The sequence below is a fragment of the Marmota flaviventris genome, chromosome 12, assembly GCF_047511675.1.
Source record: "Marmota flaviventris isolate mMarFla1 chromosome 12, mMarFla1.hap1, whole genome shotgun sequence".
Taxonomy (NCBI): Eukaryota; Metazoa; Chordata; class Mammalia; order Rodentia; family Sciuridae; genus Marmota; species Marmota flaviventris.
In genome coordinates, this window is record NC_092509.1 from 73,671,384 (window position 1) to 73,692,897 (window position 21,514).

At 47.7% G+C, this 21,514-nt stretch overlaps 1 protein-coding gene across 1 annotated transcript in view; it reads left to right on the forward strand.

Annotated features, from left to right (window-relative positions):
- The window catches only part of Plxna2 (plexin A2), a 207,775-nt gene that overhangs the window by 19,567 nt on the left and 166,694 nt on the right, over positions 1–21,514 (forward strand). Inside the window, exons 2-3 of the mRNA XM_071600112.1 lie at positions 5,369–6,634; positions 12,001–12,183. Of these exons, the coding sequence (XP_071456213.1) occupies positions 5,447–6,634; positions 12,001–12,183 (1,371 nt within the window). The 5' untranslated portion in view covers positions 5,369–5,446. The remainder of the gene's footprint in view (positions 1–5,368; positions 6,635–12,000; positions 12,184–21,514) is intronic.

Here is a 21,514-nt window from a genome sequence, read left to right on the forward strand (position 1 = left end):
TGTAAGAGGGAGCAGCATTCTGTGCTTAGATGAAATCTGACCTGTCCCCTCTGCCACAGAGAGGCAGGAGGCCAGGTGGGTCTCAGGAGCAGCTGCCAACTCTTCCCTGACCTCACAGCCCTCATTTTCATGCTTACCCTTTCCCCTTTTCCATCAGGCTCCACATCTGCAGAGGGATGTGGCACAGGACACCCTAGCCCCCTCCCCCAACACAATGTAGGTAACAGTCCTCAGTGTGACATTTTCTTGGGCCTGCCTGAGCTACAAGAGGCTAGAGGAGGTCATTCTCCCCTGACAGGAAAGGGAGCCATTCCGACAACATCTCTTTCATCTCTCTGCCCCTTCATCCTGCACCTCTTTGAATCTGCCATCTCCCAGTGCAGGCCCAGTGAGTGCCACCCTCACTTGGAGCCACCATCAAAGGCACCTTTTTTTGCCCTGACAGGACAGCCACCTCCCAGGACCCTTCCACCTAGGATGGAGGAAGTAAGTCCCAGATTTCTTGTCACAAAAGTCTGGGTTCTGATTGCAACTTGTCCCTGACTCATTCTGAGTCACCTTGAACAATTGATTTTTCTTTCTACAGACTTTGATTTCCTCATCTGAAAAAATAAAAGTGGTGAGTTGGAGTAATCTCCTAACCATCCAGCACCCACCCCCCAAAGTCCTGCTCAGAGGCACAGCTAGTTAGAAAGGCGAGCCGGGAAGACGATGGACTTCCCTGTGCCACAGAGAAGCAGGAGGTCCGTGGGTTCCAGGAGCAGCTTCCAACTCTTCTCTGATCTCTCTGCCCTCATTTTCATGCTGAGTTTTCCCCATCTCCATCTGGCTCCTCAGGATCCTGGCTTTGGTCCCCACCCATAAGTGCAGTAATAGTAATCGACACCTTTACTGCTACCATTTTGATGGTGCTGGAGAAGATGATGGTGGTGACAGCGGTGATGGCAATGGAGGGAGTGGTGATGGTGGGTCTACAGGTGGGTCCCAAGGTGTGAACTTGTAGCTCAATCTGGCAGAACTGTATCCAACTCTGAGCCCTACTCTGCCCCCAGCTCCATTCCCAATGAGTAAAACGTGGAACACCAACACCTAGACCTTCTGAAAAGCTTCAGAACAGGGTGGCAGAGAGAACCTTCTACTGAGCTGAACTGCAAATGGCTGATTGTCATTTCCCCTGTGCTTTGCCCCTGATGCCTGCAGCAGCTGATCAGGAAGGGATCAGATGGCTTCACTGGCTGTCACCAACACCTGCCTCCTGGATCCTGAGAGGGAGATGGTGTCATCAGGCCCTCCCAATAAAATATTTAATGGCATTTGCTTCCCAAAGAGGCAAACATGCCTTCTCCTTGGCATGGGGAGCATTCTAAGATGTAATGGGAGGCTCTGCAGATAAGGTGAGAGTCCCAAAGCAGCATGTCCTGGTTTGAGAATAGCCGTGGGGGAGAGGGAAGTTGATAGAAAAACAGAAGCTAGGCCAGTTTCAGCTCTTGAGAATGCATGTGACAAGTGACTTCATAAGCTAAACAGAGAGAGAAGATGTGATCGAAGAGGGCATTGTTATTAAAAAGAAAACCCTGAGGCGGGTGCTAGCAGAAAATAGGGGTTACGAGGAAATGCTAGGTGCATGAGGTCATGATGTATGTTCCCTGGCTTTTACCAAACTGAGGATGGAAATTCATTCTAAGACAGATCATGGGGTGGATGGAGGAGAGGAACTGGAAATATCAACACATACTTGCTAATAATAAAAGCTAGTATATCCTGAACACTTAAAATGGGTTGGGCACTGTTCTAAGCTCTTTATAGATGTTCATTGATTTCATCCTAATAATCCTGCATGGCAGATGCTGGTACTAAACCCATTTTGATAGGCAGTGAGATGGCATCACAGAATGGCCAAGTACCTTGACCACGTTTACAAAGCTATAGCTCTGTTTGAATCTCAGCATCTAAATCCAGAGCTCCTGCACTTAACTGTGACCATCATGCATCAAAGACACTAAGGTGGGCATCCTTTCACTGACTCTGAACTCACACAGGAGGCCTGACACTTGTCCCTGGAGCCTTGTTTTAGAAGACTCACTTGATAACATCAATTCTGGCATGGTAATAAGGAGGTTCTTTCTTGGTCTTGCAATCACTGTCCTTGTGAAGCTCTTACTCAACAAGGTGGGTTGCAAACCTCCCCTCCACCTGCCACAGCACGAAAGCATCCCTCCTCTTGGCTATTCTATGTTGAGCAACAGCTGTCCCAGAGTGGGTGGTCACTGGGCCCTGTGGGATGCATTCCCTGGCTGGTCACCAGCACCAGAGTGTCCCAGAACAGATGCTGCTAGAGGGGTGAGAGGAAAAGAGGCAAACTGTAGCCATCTGTTGAGGACACCTAGCCTAATAAGCCTCACCAGGTAGGAGAGAAGGACTGTAGCTGCTACCGGAATCTGAGACTCCAGGCACTAAAGGAACCAGGCCTCAAGTCCTCATTTCTTCTGGAAGAAGAAATCTTACAGATTGACTAATTCAACATACTCTGTTTTAAGATCAAGAAATAGGGCTCAGGGAGATGCTAGATCAGTCTAAAGCCACAGGTACAATTCATGAATGACAACAGGCACAGATTAACTCAGGGTTCCAGTCTTCCTCCTGCCCTGTGACTCCATGCTTTCTAGTCATCAGGCCAAGTGTCCTATTCTCAGTCCAGCTGCCATGGTCCTGCACTTCTACCAGCCTCCCTGAAGTCTATGGTGAGGCTATATTGGGACTGGTGCAAGTAGTATGACAGAGGTGATCATCTTGAGTCTCTTCCCTTTTCCTGCCACCTGCTTCCCAGATTGAGCTCTGACCCTGGTCAGGGAGGGGTGTGGAGCCAAGATCCACTCATAATGCTCATCCCATGGGAAGGAAGAATAAATATAATCAAAAAGAGAAGGAGCGCTCTGGCAGGATTTCTAAAGTGCTGTTTCTCTGGGAGCTTTCAATGATAATAATAACAACTAATAAGAGTGAAGTGCTCATTGTGTATCAGCAGCCATGCTAAGCTCTCTCCACATTATCACATTAACTTTCATGAGGTCCAGAGAGCTAGGTACTGTAATTATCCCCATTCTACCAGAAAGGGAGATGAGGCTCGAGTTGCCCAAGGTCCCAAACTTGTTCCCAATTCTAACAACAAAAGCCACTCACTATTTAAGCTATATCTTGAGAGAATACTCTGAAGGGAGGTGAGATGATTGATTTTAACCTCACACATGTTATTTGATATTAACTCCACTACCAGGACCCCTCCCCTGCACACACACAAGCTAAACACCTGTGTGCATGTATGTTGTAGAGAAAGCAGGATTATCCTCTGCACAAATTCAGTGCAGTTGTGTTTCAGAGAACACTTTCCTGAATGCAAAACCCCAGGCACAGTGTGCTGACAATTAGCCTCCTTCTCACCACTCCTGGTGGGGCACTACTCTCCACCTGTAGCTAAAGAAACTTTCCTACCCAGGGAGAGAGATTTACAAAGAACCATCTCTTGCAATTCCCTGTCCAGCTGGAGAATTTGAGGATTCTGTTATTTCCTTTCCGCAGCTCCTCTTGAGGAATTCACGTCCTGCTACCGGCCTCAGGACATAGCTAAAAATAACTTCTGGTTTTCAAACCGAAAGCTGTGTCTATTGGGAGCCTTTGCCCGTGTGGTGTGTGCGCGTGGGGCCGGAAGGGCTGTGGCGGAGTAGCTGAGGTCAGCCTGAGTCTCCTGCTGCCTTCCTCTTTCCAAGGAAGCACGAGGCCTCCTGAGTCACCCCAAAACACCCCGGTGGAGTCTAGTTAGAGGGAGCAGTTAGTTAGGTGGGACCTCCCCTGGCACCATGGTGGCTGCCAGGTCTCGGATACAAAGTTGAGGAGCAGGAAGAGGAATTTCTAAATACATACAGAAAAAACTGGTAGGGATTCTCAAAGTGGTGTCTGTTCTACTGACAACCCAGTCCAGCCAGATTGCGGAATAGAAGGGACAGATTGGGCTCTCCTAAGCTGCCTCAGAGCAAATCCTCCATCCCCTGCTTGACCATTTCCATTCCTGCCTCCTCCTGTGCCCAGAGTTCTGTCTGGACTTGTCTGAGGAGGTTGCCGGGTGATCTGTCCAGCTGGAGAAAAGATCTCTCTGCCACACGGCTCACTGCTTCCTCCTCCTGGTGCTGCTGCCATGCAGCCACAGTCCCTCTCCCTGAAAGTCAGGAACAGCGTGATCACCACTGGCTCCACTCTCTGCCCTCCCACCCTCTTGCCTGGGATGGGGGACTGTCTCTGCAGGCTGTCCTCTGGAGCCCTACCCAGCTCTCTGGGCAGCTTCCTTGGAATGCAGACAGGAGTCAAGCAGTCAGGGCTGGAGACAGGGCTTGGGGCATGGCCACTGGGGCCCAGTGTTGATTTCACGGATGCCTGAGCACTTGGGAGGCCTCTGTGTGGCTGGATGAGACTGATCTCAGCTTGCCTCTCTCTGCTACTCCTCGCATGTTCCCAACCCAGAGCTCCTATCCCAGGCGACTGGAGCTGGACCCAGATAGCCAGACCCTTTAGCAAGGCCAGCTCTCCGTGTTTCCACCTGCTGAGAAGTTGAAAGTGTCCCCAGGACCTGGCCACCCAGCTCCTGGGAGGCAGTGGCTGCACATTCTCTAGTCAAAGGGATGGGAGTTGGCTAACCTTCCCTTGAAGGCTTTTCAGGCTCCTGAACGGCACTTATGAGAATCCCAGTCTTACTGGGTACAGCATATTTTCCCTTCCTAACGAGTTTTAACAGCTAAAGATCGGGGGTGCTCCTTTCTGGAGAAGAGGCCGAGGGGCACCATCGTCACTCAGGGTGAAAGTAAAAAAGCACAGCAGTGTGAGGCAATGGGAGTCTCAAATAAGAAGGAATTTTATTTGTGATATCAGACTCTTAGGAGAACAGGAGGGAGGAGGGCTTCCTAACAAGCTTTTAAAAACCAGGAGAGATGCCTACTCGCCTGGGGTAAGACCTGACAATTGGGTGGGGAAAACTGGCTTCAGTCTTGACATGGGCATTGACTGGCTGGGTGAACTTAAGCAGTCTTTTAACCTCTCTGAGAGATAAAACGATGTCTTCAGAGGACAGAAATAGAGATGCTTTATAAAGTTAAAAAAAAAAAAGTATTTTACAGCGTAAAGGCTGGAGACCAAAATAGATAATAGGATTCCCTGAACATCCCTAAGAGGGAAAAAGTATGTTAAAAATAGAAAAACTGACATACAGAAGGAAGAGACTCATAGAGCTAGCCAGGGCTGGGACCCTGGGTCAAGCAATCCAATTCACTTCCCCTGCAACTTATTGTCAGTCTGACCACTCACTCTGCCTTGTGTTTTCCAGAACCATGTGAGGGCCAAGCCAGGAAAGTGGAGTAGAAGAACACGGAGGAGTGGTCTCCTCCACTCTGCCCCTCTCAGGATGGAACAGAGGAGGCCCTGGCCATGGGCCTCACAGATTGACAGCCGGTCTGTGGTCCTACTCTCAGTGGTTTGGGTGCTGCTGGCCCCCCCAGCAGCCGGCATGCCTCAGTTCAGCACCTTCCACTCGGAGAACCGAGACTGGACCTTCAATCACTTGACTGTGCACCGCGGGACAGGGGCGGTGTATGTGGGGGCCATCAACCGGGTCTACAAGCTAACGGGCAACCTGACCATCCAGGTGGCTCACAAGACAGGGCCGGAGGAGGACAACAAGTCTTGCTACCCGCCCCTGATTGTGCAGCCCTGCAGCGAGGTGCTCACCCTCACCAACAACGTCAACAAGCTGCTCATCATCGACTACTCCGAGAACCGCCTGCTGGCCTGTGGCAGCCTCTACCAGGGCGTCTGCAAGCTGCTGCGTCTCGATGACCTCTTCATCTTGGTGGAGCCATCCCACAAGAAGGAGCACTACTTGTCCAGCGTCAACAAGACCGGCACCATGTACGGAGTGATCGTGCGCTCCGAGGGGGAGGACGGCAAGCTCTTCATCGGCACGGCGGTGGACGGCAAGCAGGATTACTTCCCCACGCTGTCCAGCCGGAAGCTGCCCCGCGACCCTGAGTCCTCGGCCATGCTGGACTATGAGCTCCACAGCGATTTTGTCTCCTCCCTCATTAAGATCCCCTCTGACACCTTGGCCCTGGTCTCCCACTTTGACATCTTCTACATCTATGGCTTCGCCAGTGGGGGTTTCGTCTACTTTCTCACTGTCCAGCCCGAGACCCCCGATGGTGTGGCCATCAATTCCGCCGGGGACCTCTTCTACACTTCCCGTATCGTGCGTCTTTGCAAGGATGACCCCAAGTTCCACTCCTACGTGTCTCTGCCCTTCGGCTGCACACGTGCAGGGGTGGAATACCGCCTCCTGCAGGCTGCTTACCTCGCCAAGCCCGGGGATGCGCTAGCCCAGGCCTTCAACATCAGCAGCCAGGATGATGTGCTCTTCGCCATCTTCTCCAAAGGGCAGAAGCAGTATCACCATCCACCCGATGACTCCGCCCTCTGTGCCTTCCCCATCCGGGCCATCAACTTGCAGATCAAGGAGCGCCTGCAGTCCTGCTACCAGGGCGAGGGCAATTTGGAGCTCAACTGGCTGCTGGGGAAAGATGTGCAGTGCACCAAAGCGGTAAGGAGGTGCCCCCTCCCCTCTGCTCCCCATTGTTCACCATGGGGCTCTGCCTTTGCTTTCCATGTCCCTCTGCAAACCCCTTTTCCAAACTTCCAGGGGCTATAAATGAGAAAGATTGTTAGACTCAGATTATCAAGTAGTATCAAACCCATAACCCAAGGTCTTGCTTACCCCAGATACTTGGGACTTGTCAGTTCATTAAATAATTCCAAGTATATTCCAGGTGCTGTTTTATGTGCTTGTGAGCCATACAATCAAGCTCCCTGCCCTCGTGAAGCTTACCTACTAGAGAACAAGATGTAACACATAAATTTGCAGTCTGCGAAATGATGATCATTGCTGTAGGGGGAAAAAAAAATCAAACAAGGGAGAGGGAGAAAGTAATTAGCTGAGAGGATTGACTCACTGAGAATCCTCAAACACGGAGCAAGGGAAGAGAGGGAGCCAAGCAAGTATTGGGGAAAGTGTTCCAGAGAGGGGGTAGCAAGTAAAAGAATTCAGGACATGTCTGGAGTGTTTGCAAGGAGGCCACTGCAGCCAGATTAGCTAAGTAAGAGAGAGCAGTATGTGAGGCTGGACAGAGGGAATGAGACCCCATGTGTACATGCAGGCAATTGGCCACCGTGGGGGCCAAGTGAGGGGGCACTGGGTAGCTGAGTCAGAGGAGAAGGAAAGAAATCAAACTAGATAGCTTGAAAACTGAAAAAGAAAAATCAGGAGTCCGTGCAAAGGATGAGAAGGCTGTCCTCAAGATTTAAACATAAAGACAGCAGAGACAAGAAAATCAGAGACAAAAATAAACAAACAAACAAATAAATAAAGCACTTGTCAGAGAGTCAGGATGCTACCATTAAAGTGATCCACCATCCCTTCCATCCACTTATCCCTGCATCCATCCATTCCCCCTTCCCCCTCTCTCTCTCCATTCATCTATCCTCCATCTCTCCATTTCTCTTCCCTTTCTGCTTCCCTTAATCTCTTAATCTGTCCATCCATCCATTCATCCATCTCTCCTATTTCCCTCCCTTCCTGTAACCTTCCTTCTCTCCATCTCTATACCCTTCTATCATTCATTCATCTACCATCTTTCCATCCATTTAACAAAGGGTATTGAAAATCATCTGAGTTCCAGGCACTGTTCTAGGTACTGGAGATGCAAACATGAAAAAAAAAAAAAAAACATGATCACCACTCTCTCAGATCTCATAATCTAGTGAGAGAAATGGATAGAGAAAGAGAGGGCGGGGCGGGGGGGGGACTGACAAAATGTAGTGATCAAGGGTTTGGGCTTCTGTAACCAAAACCAGGGTTCAAATCTTATCTGTTCTATTTCCTGCTTCAAAAGTAACTTTAACATCTTTAGATTCTGATCTGTGAAATGGGGAGCATGTTGTCCATCTCATGGGATGATCAGATGAGAAAATATATGACAACGTTAACACCATGCCTGGCATGTTAGTTAACAGTTGGAGGGTATGTCAAGTGCTAAAAATAGTTTTCTGTGCAAAGGGCTTTGGTCTCTGCATCTACAGCTGGAGAAATAACCTGAGACTGAGGCACACAACTGTCTTCTGAGTACTTGGAATTGAGGGTGCCTGCTATTACATCCAAAACCCACTTCTGGAGAAAGAATACAGACCAGGTCCCAGCTAGGCTTCTGTTCCTCTCTTAATGTGTTCAATCCTCTAGGATAAGGGTTAAGGCAATAGGCTTTGAAGACCAGCAGATGAGATTAAAAATTACTTTTACCACTTATGCCCTATGTGACCTTGGGCAAGTCAGGTACCTGGTCTGAGCCATAATTTTTTTTCATCTTCAAAATAGAAATAATATTACCCCCTTTTCATGGTTATTATGAGGATCAAAGAGAAAATGCCCATAAAATGCACAGTACAATACCTTGCACATAATGAGCATTTATTTAACAAGTGGGCAGCTATGATTATTAATTCTAATCATAATAATAAAGAGCCAGTTATTTGCTTACTTATCTTACTTTTATAAAATGAGGAAGCTGGACCAGATAATCTCCAACTGAAACGTTATGATCAATGTCCCTAACCTATCAGGAGAAGCAGAGAGGAGATGCAAGGGTTAATTCCATGCAGAGTCCAGCCAGGTTCCCATAATCCAGAGTGGGTCTTGTCAGGAGGAAACCGCTGATTCCTGCATGCTTCTGAGCCAGAGGAAAGAGGAAGACGACACCCTGCTTTGCTCCAGTGGTGGTGCAGAGAGACAAGCCCGGGCTAGTGACCAAAGGACAGCAAAGGCAGTGGTAGAGAGGTAACGGCAGAGGGACCAGAAACCTCAGAGAGAATAGCCCCTCACCTTCCACCCCTCAGCCTCTGGGTCATACCTTCTAGGTGTGGCCTTAACAGCAGGTATGCAAAAGGAAGTGTCCCTTACAGGTCTGTCTTATCAAAAGCAACCCAGAACTGGGGATCCAGAGGTATTTTGGTGGTCTTTGACGGGGCTAAGTATCAACCAGAGATTCTGTAATCCCAGAATTTAGCTTTAAATGATCTCTGAACTACCATCGAACTTTCAGGTCAAGAATTTGAGCTTTACCTTCAGAAAAGGTGTGAGGAAAGGGATTGTCACTCGGGGAATAACAGCCATATGCTAAAGGCTGTGCTGGGCCATTTATGTGTTAGCTCACTTCATTTTTACAATGACCCTACCAAGCAAGAATTCTCATCTCCATTTTTCAGATGGAAAAACAAAGACTCAGTAGACTACACAAATTTCTTGAATCCATATAACTCCAAACAATAAAGCAGGAGTTTGAATTCAGTTCCTTCCAAATGACTTTTGAGTTCAAGCTCTGTTTAGCCGCCCCGCCTCTAAGGAAAGTCATACTTCAAGCTCTCATCATTTTGAGCAAAAGTAAAGGAGCATCAGGTGGTTGGGAATATCTAACAATGTGTTGAGAAAGAAATAGAGGAGAGAAAGAAATGCCAGCCAATCCCAGGGGTTTGGCCTCAGTACAAACCATTTCATTTACGAAGCTAGAGATTCTAGAGTCAGGAAGAATGTAGAGAAATCCACAATTACCAGGGTTTTGTTTTGGTTTTGCTTCGGTATCTTATTTCTCAATAGTTACAACTGTGCTCAGACTCTGTAGTTTTACAAGCTTCTGGAGAACATACAGGAAAAAAGCCAAAGTCATGAAATCAAGGACTTGGAGCCAAAAGGAAGTTTGATGACCACTGGTCCAGTCCTTGTACTTTACAGAGGAGAAAACTGAGGCTGAGAGTCTACATGTAATATCAAGGTCATGCCTCTGGGTAGCAATAAAGACAGGACTACAGTGTGGATCGGCTAACTTTTACCAGCGCAGCTACTGCCTACTGTGTAGGATGAAAAGGAGAAACAGATAGTGTAAAAGATAGTGACTGACGACACCATCAGCCTTTGTAGAGAGCTAGAAGTTTCTATCACTGGCCCAGTAATATACTGGTAAATAGTAAATAACTGGCTCTATGCAGGCAGAGCAGGGAGAAAAAGCCCTCGTTGGCAGCATTTGCCAGTTTCCCATGGTGTAAATATTCCCACCATGGCTGACTTCAAGCACCAACACAATGTCACCGAATGCAGAAATGCACACAGTCATCTCTTGTGAGCTGGCACCAGCATGTCACTGCTGCGTCTTCTTCCCAGGAAGCTCATTCCTTCCGCTGTGTGGGGGCTCCATTTTGCCCAGAGTTCAAGGTCATGCTTAACCTAAAAACTGATTTCCTGTCCTAAAGAATACACCACTGCTCCATCGTTCCTACTAGTAGCAAGAGCAGCTGATCTCTACAAAACACCAAGGAACCACAAGAAATAAATAAGTCTGTATTCCCTTGGGAATGGAGAAGAGAATGGAAGGGAAGTCCCTGGCTTAAAAAAAAAAATCACATGCTGTAGCTTATAAACCAATTATTCCAAGGAAATGAGGCTGTCAACAAGTGATGTGTCAGCCGCTCTTCCCTGGTGAGGGTGAGAAAAGGCGTTTGAGGGGAATACAGGGCAAGCATCTCCTTGAGGCTTTCTGGGCTTCTCCAGATGGCCATTTTCTGTCTTCTCTTTTCTTCCTCCACCTTTCCAGACCCGGAAGAAGCAGCTGCCCCAAGATTCAGGCCTCTTTCAGACCCATATTCTGCAGTCTTTCCACAAGATTCTATGAGGTGCAGACAACTGGGGTGTCTCAGGGTACCCATCAGGGCCCAGCTCATGCCAGGCATGGTTCAGAGAATGCAAACTCTTCCATGAGCCCTGCCCTCAGGAAGCACGCAGCCTCTTTTCCTTCTTTGATTGGTTGATTGATTCGTTCATTCATTCATTCCTTATCTGAAAGAAATGTTAAAAATCATTCATTTCATGGTCCTTTTAATGCCTCCAAAATAGGATGCTGCTGACCTGAGATGACACAGCCAGTTAGCAGTAGAACAGGGATCTAGGTCTCCCCACTTGTGTCCCACAGATTTTCTTTTTTTACTTGCTGAAGGTGATCTTTCAAAGATGACCCAGTCCCTCCCGACAAATACTCTTTATACCAGCACACCACCACTCCCTTTAAAAGGTTGGTGGTAGGAAAAATTATCTTTAAGTTTTGTTTCCCAAACACTAACCTATAATGTACAATAGTGGAAATGGTTATATAACTTAGCAGAATTCTTTCAAGTGCATTATTTCATTTGTTCCTCCATCATTCTACCAGAAAAAAAAAATGGGAAGATATTATTCCAAATGAAGAAACTAAGACTTTGGTTGATTACTTTGTTCCAAAGTAGAAGGCGGTGTCCAATATTATTTTGACAGTTGCCAAGTATTCCCAGGGTAGCAGATAGCAATGATAGTTGAGTGGTTCAAGATGTGTTTCAAGGAACATGAGCTTGAGAGAGAGAGAGAGAGAGAGAGAGAGAGAGAGAGAGAGAGAGAGAGAGAGACTCTCTCCAGGATGTAGAAATTTTTTTATGTTACCTTAAGGGTTAATGTCCACTGAGGAGACCCTTGTCTAAAATAGAAAGAGGGTCACAGAATGATGTGGTCCACAGGGACATTAAAATCACAAGAAAATGAATTCAAGCAATAAACTTTACAAATGGAGCCTGCTTCTCCTGGCAGAAGGGTGGGTACAGGTGACTCCAGGTGAATGAAGATGACTGCTCATGATCTGATGCCACCAGAGCCAGCATGCATGAAATTTGTGGCTCAGTTTGTGAAGAACTTTGGTTCACAGCATGTGTTACAGCCCGGAGCCCCATGCCTGTGACTGTGTGAGGCTGAGTGGCCTCTGGCTGGCGACTAAAAATGGGGATAATTTGAAGTGACTCTGCCATGTCTTCACTGTTCTTCATGCCAACTCCTTTCCCTTCCAGCCGGTCCCCATCGATGACAACTTCTGTGGACTGGACATCAATCAGCCCCTCGGAGGCTCCACTCCAGTGGAGGGGCTGACCCTCTACACCACCAGTCGGGACCGTATGACCTCCGTGGCCTCCTACGTTTACAATGGCTACAGTGTGGTCTTTGTGGGCACCAAGAGTGGCAAACTGAAGAAGGTAAGAGTCTGTGAGCTTGACTGCTCTGATGCCCTTCCGCCCCTCAGCAGAGGGTCTTTTCTGGAAGGTGGCTGTTGGCAAAGATTTAACTACAAACACCTCTCCATTTTCTTGGGGGAAACAGGGTAGAAAGAGAGATAGGCAGGGGTCAATTTTGTGGCTCATCTTCTGGCTGTGTCCTCTGGCCATCAGTCAGTGGATGTCTAGGGAACACAAACATATTTCAGTATTGCCAAACCTCAAGAAATGGGGACAATACCTTGCCTAAGGAGGAAAAAAAAATCACTCCTCATTCTCAAATCAACTAGAACTGATTTTTTTTTTTTGTTAGTATGTATGCTATGAATAGCCCACATTATAAACCCCTCGCTAGGACTTGTAGAGTCGATTGTGCTGGTCAAGAGCATTTGAGGACTGAAAGAAGTTGGTTGAAGCACATTATGGGTCTGAATTCTGAAGAGCTAGGGCAAAGGACAGTTGCTGCTCTCTGATGGTGCGTGAAGCCCAGGCGAGAGGCCATTCGTCTGTCTTTTCCTGCAGTCGCAGACTTTTCCCTCCCCATCTCCTCACTCAGATCTGAGCAGTTTGGAGGAAGTAGACATTTCATCCCGTGCCTCCCTGGGTGCCTCTGCCAGCTGGAGGGAACAGGCTGTCTGAGGCTGGCAGCATGGGAGTCCTCTGGTGCAGCAAGCTGAAGCCAGGAGCATGTACCTGCTTGTCAAGCGCTTAGGGCGCGGACAGGGAGCACAATCCGGTTCATTATGTGGGATTATAGCAGCTACGTTCTTTCCGCTCCTAGCTAATCCCCTTTTCCCAGTTTACCTCCCGCTACCTCTCCTTAGTCCCAACACCTGTGGGTCAGCGCACATGCAGAACCTCCTGTGTCTCACCTTTTGATGCTGACATCATTACCCCTGGAGCTCCTTCCTCTTAATCCATTCAGAGACCTGGGAGGGCTGCTGTCTGGAATGTGGAAGGAGGGTGGCTGGGAGAGAGCCTGAGGAAGAATTTCCATGTTCTGCTTGTTCTGCTTCACCACAGAGAAGGTGACAAGAACTGCTCTGGGCTTATGAGATGGTGCTGAACCTTCCAGAACTCTCTGGTTCTTGGAAAAGGAGGACCCTATTTACTCTTATTCTGTGTGCTCTACTCTGCCTGGGGCTGTGGACCCTGTCTTGACTTTCCAGTACATTTCAGAGGGGACAAACTTAAGTCCTTTGGTTTGCTTTCTCAAAATGGGAACAGGAAAGACTTGTCCTGTTTGTTCACTAAGATCGAAAAGTGGCCTATTCTACTGGACACAGCTCCTCTTGGACCCTTGAGGCTGGCCACTTCCCTTCTCAGCCAGGGTTACAACATCTAGTTGGGAAAATTTCTTCTGGTACACGGCATTGGGCCAACAGGCCTCGTGGGGGTTGAACTTCAGCCTGAGCTCTCCTTGTCCTGCCATCTACTCTGTGGTTTAGGCATCTGCCCAGTGGAGCTTTCTCTTCCTAGTTCCTCTGCCCAAAGGGGCCACCTTTTTCTAAATTGCACCAAGCCTTTCTAAGGAGCAGCAGAAGCCACCACGGGCTGGTGATCAGAGCTTTCCCCTGTCCTTTTCTCTCAATGTTGGTTGCTGGTACAGATTCTATTTGTGTGAGTCTCTTGTCTTCTTCATTCTCTCGAAAGTTCTATTCGAGGAAAACCATGCTTTCTTCATAGTTATTCTCTCTTTCCTCCTTAGTTGCTTCACCAAGTGCTCACTCATGGGATGGGCTCCAAAACTGTTGAGAATAAGAAATCTTAAGAGAGCCTAATAGCTGCCCAATACCCCCATTTCTCAGCAGGGAAAATGATTCCTAGGGAAGAAATTTGACTTGTTCACTCAGAAAGACCTAGGACAAGTCACTTCTTGCCCTGACCCCCAACTTGGCACCCTTTTTACTTAAAGAAGCAGCTGTGGAGCCCAGGGATGGAGGCTAGGAATCATTTTCAGGCTCAGGCTTGCTACAGAGTTCAGCCAGGGGCTACCATCTCCACTCTCTTTAGCCCTGGATCTGAATTAAGGAATGAGCATTGGCTGGATGCATGAGGTGAATGGGGAACGAATAAAGAAAGAATGACCCAGCCCGTCTTCAAGGGACCCCTGTGCTGATCCTCTCCATATCTCTGTGCATCTCACACAGCACGTGCAGGGGGCTCCTTGGCATCTTTCCAAGCCACACACCCAGGCTGGCCAAGTTCTCTGAGCCCTACAGGAGCCCTAGCAGACAAGTCACTGTGGAAGCAAGTCAGTGGGTTCAAGAGCAAGGCTGGGGGCGTGGTCACCCACAGCTTGTGCCAACCTGTGAGTTGCCTGCTCTTTCTCACTGTTCTTGTCCTCTCTTTGACTGTTGCTATGAGCTCATTATACCCCTCCTTCCTCCTCTATGCAGCTTACCCTTCCTTTCCACCCACACTCCTTTGAGGTACCTGATTTCACACCCGGGTTCCCGCTGGCCTCCCATTTACTCAGCCACTTGCCCCCACCCTCTCCAGAGAAACAGCCCATGAGGAATTTATGGAATGTCCCCAGGAAACCCTACCATGGTCCAGGCCCCATAGCTCTTTCAACACAGGAAGGAAAATAAAGAAAAAAATAGCCAAGAGTTTGGAGAGGGGAGGGAAGTAGGGTGCGTCAGAGCTACTCACTTCTTCCCTGCCTGGCCAGGCGTCTTTCAGACTGTCGGGCCCTCATCCATAGCATCCAGAGGAACAGGATGTCCCCAAGTGGGGAAGCTGAGAGGAAACAGAGACTCACAAGCAGCAGCAGGACCACAAGATCCTCCTAGGTGCTACATCACGTATTTGCTCACGTGCTGCTCTCTGTGAGACACATAGAAGACACCACAGGCCAGGCCACTGCCCTATGAGCCTTGAGCATGTGGAAGGAATAGATAGAATAAGGATAAGACCTTACTCTTGCATAGGCTAAAGTCAATGCTTCACAGAGGACAGGAAGACAGGCAAAGGTTCACCATAAGGCAGACACAACTCAAGCAAAACCTACAATGATCGCATGCTCAATTTGCAAGGTGTTGTTGAAGAGGAAGATTACCTGGTCTGCTTTAAGACTAGGCACCTTTTAAGTAAAGAGCCGCTATGGAGCCTAGGGAGTAGGGAGGAGGTGACACATGAGAATATACAGATTGCATACCTGGAAAGTCTAGAGGGTGCAGAGGAGCTTGGAGCACTTGCACAGGTAGAAGATGAGGGAGAACTTCTTAGAGCACTCATGCCTGGGATTTGAGCTGTCCACAAGGTCACCGTGAGCCCCTGGGTAATACAGCTTCATCAAAGTTAGTCATCACCACATTAGTAGAAGAACAGCTTCCAGGTCATGTGGAACAGTGACTCCACTTTATAGTGGGGGTGGCATCATAAGAGTGTGAATCAAACTAAAATGGAAGATAAACAAAGGCTGGAGGGATGTAGGACTCATGCTATGTGAAGTGTATTTTTAAAAGGATGTTAAGGAAAAAGGGAGTGACTAAAGCAGGACATAAGACAGCTCTCTTCAGATAATAGAATTTACTGAGCACTTATTATGTGTCAGTTGCTATCTTAAGAGCTTTGTATCTATCAATTCACTCAATCTTGATATAACTCTTATGAGGTAAGTGCTGTTATCACCTCCATTTTCCAGATGAGGAAATGGAGGCCGAGGAAGGTAAGGAGATCGTCCAGCGCTACCTAGCAAGTGAATGGCAGAGCAGGGACTTGAATCTTGGTTGTCTGCATGCTTAGCCATGAAGCTGTGGAAGATGAGTTAGACTTATTCACGGTGGCCCTAAAGGTCACACCAGAGCCAATGCATAGAAGTTGCAGCAAAGTAACTTTCTCATTAATGCAGGGAAGAAGTTTCTTATAACTGAATTGTGCCATAATAGAAAGAGTTGACTCAAGAGGCAATGAGTTCCCAGTGGGTGGACATGTTTAGTCAGGGATGCTGTAGAGGGCCTCCTGCATCACATCACCTGGCCTTAAGATCATGGGGGAGGTGCTGGGCACAGACTGAGTGAGGCACGGCAAAGATGATGAGGGTGGGCAGGCCTGGGGCAGAATGCAGGGAAGGGAAATCAGGGTATCTTGGGACCTGACACCACTGACTGGTGACATTCCTCCTGGCTAAGAGCGGGCTCTGAGGTCCAGGTGAGAGACTCACTGAGCTAATATCAGAGCCGATGGAGGAAGAAAGGCAACAGGAGCTGGAAGCACTGAATATGACTTTCCAGGTTTTAGGGAGGCATCAAAAGGTCAAATGAAGCACAGGTCATGGGACCTAGGAGGGAAGGGACTCTGCCAAGTAGGTGGAAGATATGGGTGATGGGTGGAAGGACTCTTCCAGGGCTCAAGATGAAGCTCTTCTGATTTCTTCTTACCATTTGCTGCCGCTGCTGCCTGCACCCTGAGTTCTTCCAGGGCTCCTCAGAGAAAGTGGGGATCGTGTTCTGCTTTCCAGCCCCTCAGCCCTGGGAAACAGCAGTGAGAGCTGTTGGCTGTCTGTTCCCTCTCTACCCTAGACACCTTGCCTTCTGTCCAAGTGCTGGTGACATGCGCTTCGCCCTATCCCTTCACCCACTGTGAATAGCGCCCTCCACGCACCCCATAGCATCTGACATGGGAGCGTCTGCTAAGGCGTCTACTTCTACTTCCCTGAAGATTCAGAGATCCTTGAGAGTCAGGACCTTCCCTTTCTTATTCATACCACCCATCTGCATTGCCAGATCCAACATCTCTCACACACTAGGGAATCATTAAATTGATCTTGATTGTATTGGGTCCCTCCTCTATGCCAGACTCTTGTTTGCACTGATTGCAGTAGAATCATATATTAAGAATGATCCTGTTGATGTGTAGTTGACACACAACAGAAGTTATGATGTGTTGGGTAAGTCAGCTGGGGTTTGGCATGAGTGGGTCAAGGAAACAGAAGAACTTCCAGTGGGTTATGGGAAAGAGTTTGTTTTCAGGTTAACAACATTTGCAAGAGAAGGGTGGTACTCAGAAACATTGGTTGAGCATTTACAGTTGCCCAGAGGTCAACTGTAGAACAACACCCAGAACCAGCCGGATCACCTGAGTCACACGTAGACTTCTCTGCATCAGGCAGGCAGGTACAGAGGCCCACGTAACCACTGGACCCCCATCAGCCTTCTGATTATGGGATTCCTAGACATTTTTGCAAATCCACAGAGCCTTTCCAAGCTCTGGGGAGGGCCCTGGCTTCTTTTCATATCACCATCTTTACAGTTACCTAATGGTAGCCACTGGAATGCCTGTGAAATTCTTAAGGAAAATTCTTTCCGCCTTTTCCTAAGGGACCCACCAACACAAAGTCTCCGGTCTCCAGCCCACGGGAAGCCCTGACGTCCCCATCCTATTTTTCTCTTTGTAATCTCAGAAACGATTTACTGAAGTGAAGCCAGGAAAACTGTGAGCTTCTTGCAGTAGCAGCTTGGACCTTGGAAAAAGTCCATTTGGAACACCAAACTGCACCTCTCCCAAGCCCAGGGGTTAGTGCTCAGCTATTGATAATGCTGACTATTTACAAGATATCTTTCTACTCCATTCCATCTTCCTCAAGAACTTCAACTAAGGGCTGGGGTTGTGGCTCAGTGGTAGAGTGCTCGCCTAGCATGCAGGAGGCACTGGGTTCCATCCTCAGCACCACATAAAAATTTAAAAACTAAAGATATTGTGTCCACCTAAAACTAATAAATAAATATTTAAAAAAGAACTTCAACTAACAATAGTGATCATCCCTTGCATCTCTACCCCATTGTGCAGATGTGGAAAAGGAGCCACAGAGATATTAAATATCTTGCCTGAGTTTATATGCCCTCCCCCACCTCCCATTGGCAATATTGATATTGGCAGTCAGACTTCCTCCCAAAACACCCAGGGTATTCTAACCTGTTACTTGGCTCCCCGCATGGGTGGAGTTGCCTGGGCCCACCATAGGCCAAGTTGAATGAAAAGCTGAGAAACATGCCTTTCTCCTGTGCCAGTCCCACCAAACGATAGCCACTCATTCTTCTCGGTGGAAATGATTCACTCATTTCTCAGCGTGAACCCTTGATCGAGTAAACAGCCAGGATTGTGGGTCCAGTTCCAGGAGATCTAGAGGCTGTCCCAAAGCTTGTGACCTCTGATCTGATACCCAGCTCCCCAGTCATCTCAGCGATGCTGGAGTCTGAGGTAGTGGGGAGCAGATGCCCCCTTCCCTTCCCCAGAGCCTGCATGGAAGAGTTGGGGTGGTGCTCCGGGAGTTCACCACCATATCCCTAGTAATGAGTTTGGCTCCCTGCCCAGGCTTCTGCCGCCAAACTCGCTGTTTGTTTTGTTGTTTTATAGGCCTCTTGGGTCTGGAGAACTGGTCTTCCGAAAGCTGGGGGAAGCTGCATTTGGTTGGCACAAGGAAAGAGGCATATTTACAGAACACCCCCCACCACCACCACCAGCACGTACACCCCACCAGCACATCCCCCTGCTTGACCACAACAGGTGTAGGCAGAGGGTGTCAGTTCTATCCAGAGCTGCAGCTGACCTGGGCGATGAAGGCTCTGATCTTCCAGAGCTGTTCTGAAAAGGAACTAACTAAGGACTCATTTATATTTTTTGCACCTTTTGTGCAATCTCTTCTATAATTCAATCCTGGATAATTCCTGTATGAGGCATCAGGCTGTGTGTTCAGCTGGTTGTTTTGTAGTCCAAGATTGAGCCCCTGCAGCTCAGAGCTTTATTGCAGGGCAGGTGAAATATAGGGAACTGTGTTTTGGGGACAGATGGGTTTGGAGGTAATGATTCAAGCTCACAGAAACCAGGCGACCCATATAGGCCATGCAAAATTGTCAAGAGGTCAAGGTATTGGGTTGGGGATATGGCTCGGTGGTACAGCACTTGCTTAGCATGCATCAAGCCCTGGGTTTGATCCCTAACACCATTAAAAAACAAAACAAATCAAAACAATTTTTTAAAAAAACAGGCCAAAGGCTAGTGTGTAGTGTTTAGATCTCTCTATTTTAGGAAAATGGAAACCTTTAGACTATTAAGCCTTGCCTGCCTGTGCATTTGGGGCATGGACATATATTTCAGGGTCAGAAGGGACTTCCAAAGACCACCAGGTCTAGTCTCTTGCCTTCAGGCAGGGACCAATTTGCATAATGATAATTATATGAGTTTGTGGGATCCAGTCTACTAGCAGTTTGGCCTCTCAATTTCAGTCTGCAACTGCAAAATGAGGATACTTTGCATACCTGCCACATGATTTGATAATGAACATTAAATGAAATAATTTATTATTTTACCTGTATTGATTGAATACCTATTATATGCCAGGGACTGGTTATAGAATAGCGAACAAAACTGTCAAAAATGCCTGCCCTAAAGGAGATTACACCTTAATGTGGGAAGACAGACAAAAACTATAGGTAAGCACAATATGCACCATGGTTCCAAGGTGATAAGTACTCACGGGAAAAATAGAGCATCAGGAACTAATTGGGGTGAAGTGTAGAATGTGGAGCTTGGGTGTATACGCACTAAATAGTACTACTATTGTTACTTAACTTGTGAGCCTCAATTTTTTTTCTTCCATGGAGTGAGATAGTAATAAATACTGCATATTTGTTGTGGGGATTAAATAAGATCATGCATAAAAAATACTTAATATAGTGCGTGCCACAAATGTGCTTTCTGTATTACTAACATCATTGAGTCTTTCCCCAAATCCCACTTCTTCCCTGGCTCCCTGGGGGAAGTGAAGCTGTCAGATCAGCCTCCTTTTTAGTGACTTGTTTGCAAGGTCAGATAGAGGAAGAGAATCCTGCCCCCTGCCCCCATCCCTGAGTCATGGGAAAAAAATATTTAGAAGACTGGCCCAGCTGAGCCGAACTAATCTGATCCTGCCGGACTTTGGCATCCAGTTGCATTAGTCACCAGTGAGAGCTTTCCGAGTCCCATCTCACCAAACAATATGTACTGACCCCCTCCCCAGGGCGGGGCTGGGGGGAAGTGTCGGTTCCGCTTTTGCAGCTTTGCAGAATTAACTAAACCAGAGGCGTTCTCTCCCTTTGCACGCTCCCAAGCCAACCACAATATCCTGGTTCTGCACAGTTCTGCTCATAAGAACTGTGTGATCTTGTGGGGAATTTCACTTTTCTCAACCGGACCACTAATGCCCATCTTCAAGATTGCTATGCATGTCAACCATGGGGAATCTGAAGTAGCTAATGCAAAGCCTGACATACTGTAGGTGCTTAATAAATAGTAGCCATTACTGCTATTTGCACTATTAATCCTAGTGTGACGATTACTAGTATTATTGCTACCAGTTCTGTATCCATACCATATTATTTGTTCACAGGTCCCAGTTCTCTTTCTTTCTATCATTTTTTTTAATCCCACATCATTTTCAGATGATCAAGAAGGAAAGAGGTAGTTCTCTGCTCTGTTGCCAATGGTGATACTAACATTCAGAAAGATAATGGACTTACTTGGGGTCAAGTAAATCAAGAGAAGATATGAGAATCGGAGCCAGAACTATAAGTATTTCAGGGTAGAGATGAGTCCAACATACACCTAGATCTCTTGTACAGTCCAAGATGGTTAAAACAAAAGCTATTGGTTATGGAGTAGCTACTTGTCTCTTTCCTTCTTGTTACCATGCCCTGCTATCCACGGAAGCAGGAGACATATGGAGATGGAAAGTGGAGGAGATGAACCCGAGGTTTTGTCCTTCTGAGTCTCTTCCTGAGATTCTACCCGTCTTCTGACCTCAGCTTCAGAAAGGTCTCCAGGCTCCAAGGTGGGAAAGAAGTTCCAGAGCTGGTGCCACTGACATCCCAGTTAGGGGGTCACCTTCCTGCACTGAGGTCTGGTTCCTGTGCAAGGGCTAATGCCACCAGTTGAGCATCTTCACCCAACCCAGAAAGGGAAAATGGCATCAACAAGAGGGGCTAGTATCAATCAGAAATTTTCTCAGGCTTCACTGTTGAGGAGTATGTGAGAGAGCAGGCAGCTAGGCAGGGGGAGAGGCTGGAGGGTTGGGACTCTGCAGAAGGGTTTGTACCCCTAAGGAAGAAGGTTGGCACCACTGAACAAGATCAGGAGCCTTCCCATAAATGTGCATCACTGATTTTACATCTAGAGAAGACCTCCAGAAACTGGTCCAGACTATGGAATGACCTTGGGCAGTGAGATGTGTATTGTTCCATTCTGTGTTGAGACAATGAAGGCTCAGACAGATTGAGTTATCTGCACAAAATCACCCAGGTTAGGATCAGAAGAAAAACCAGAATCCAGATTT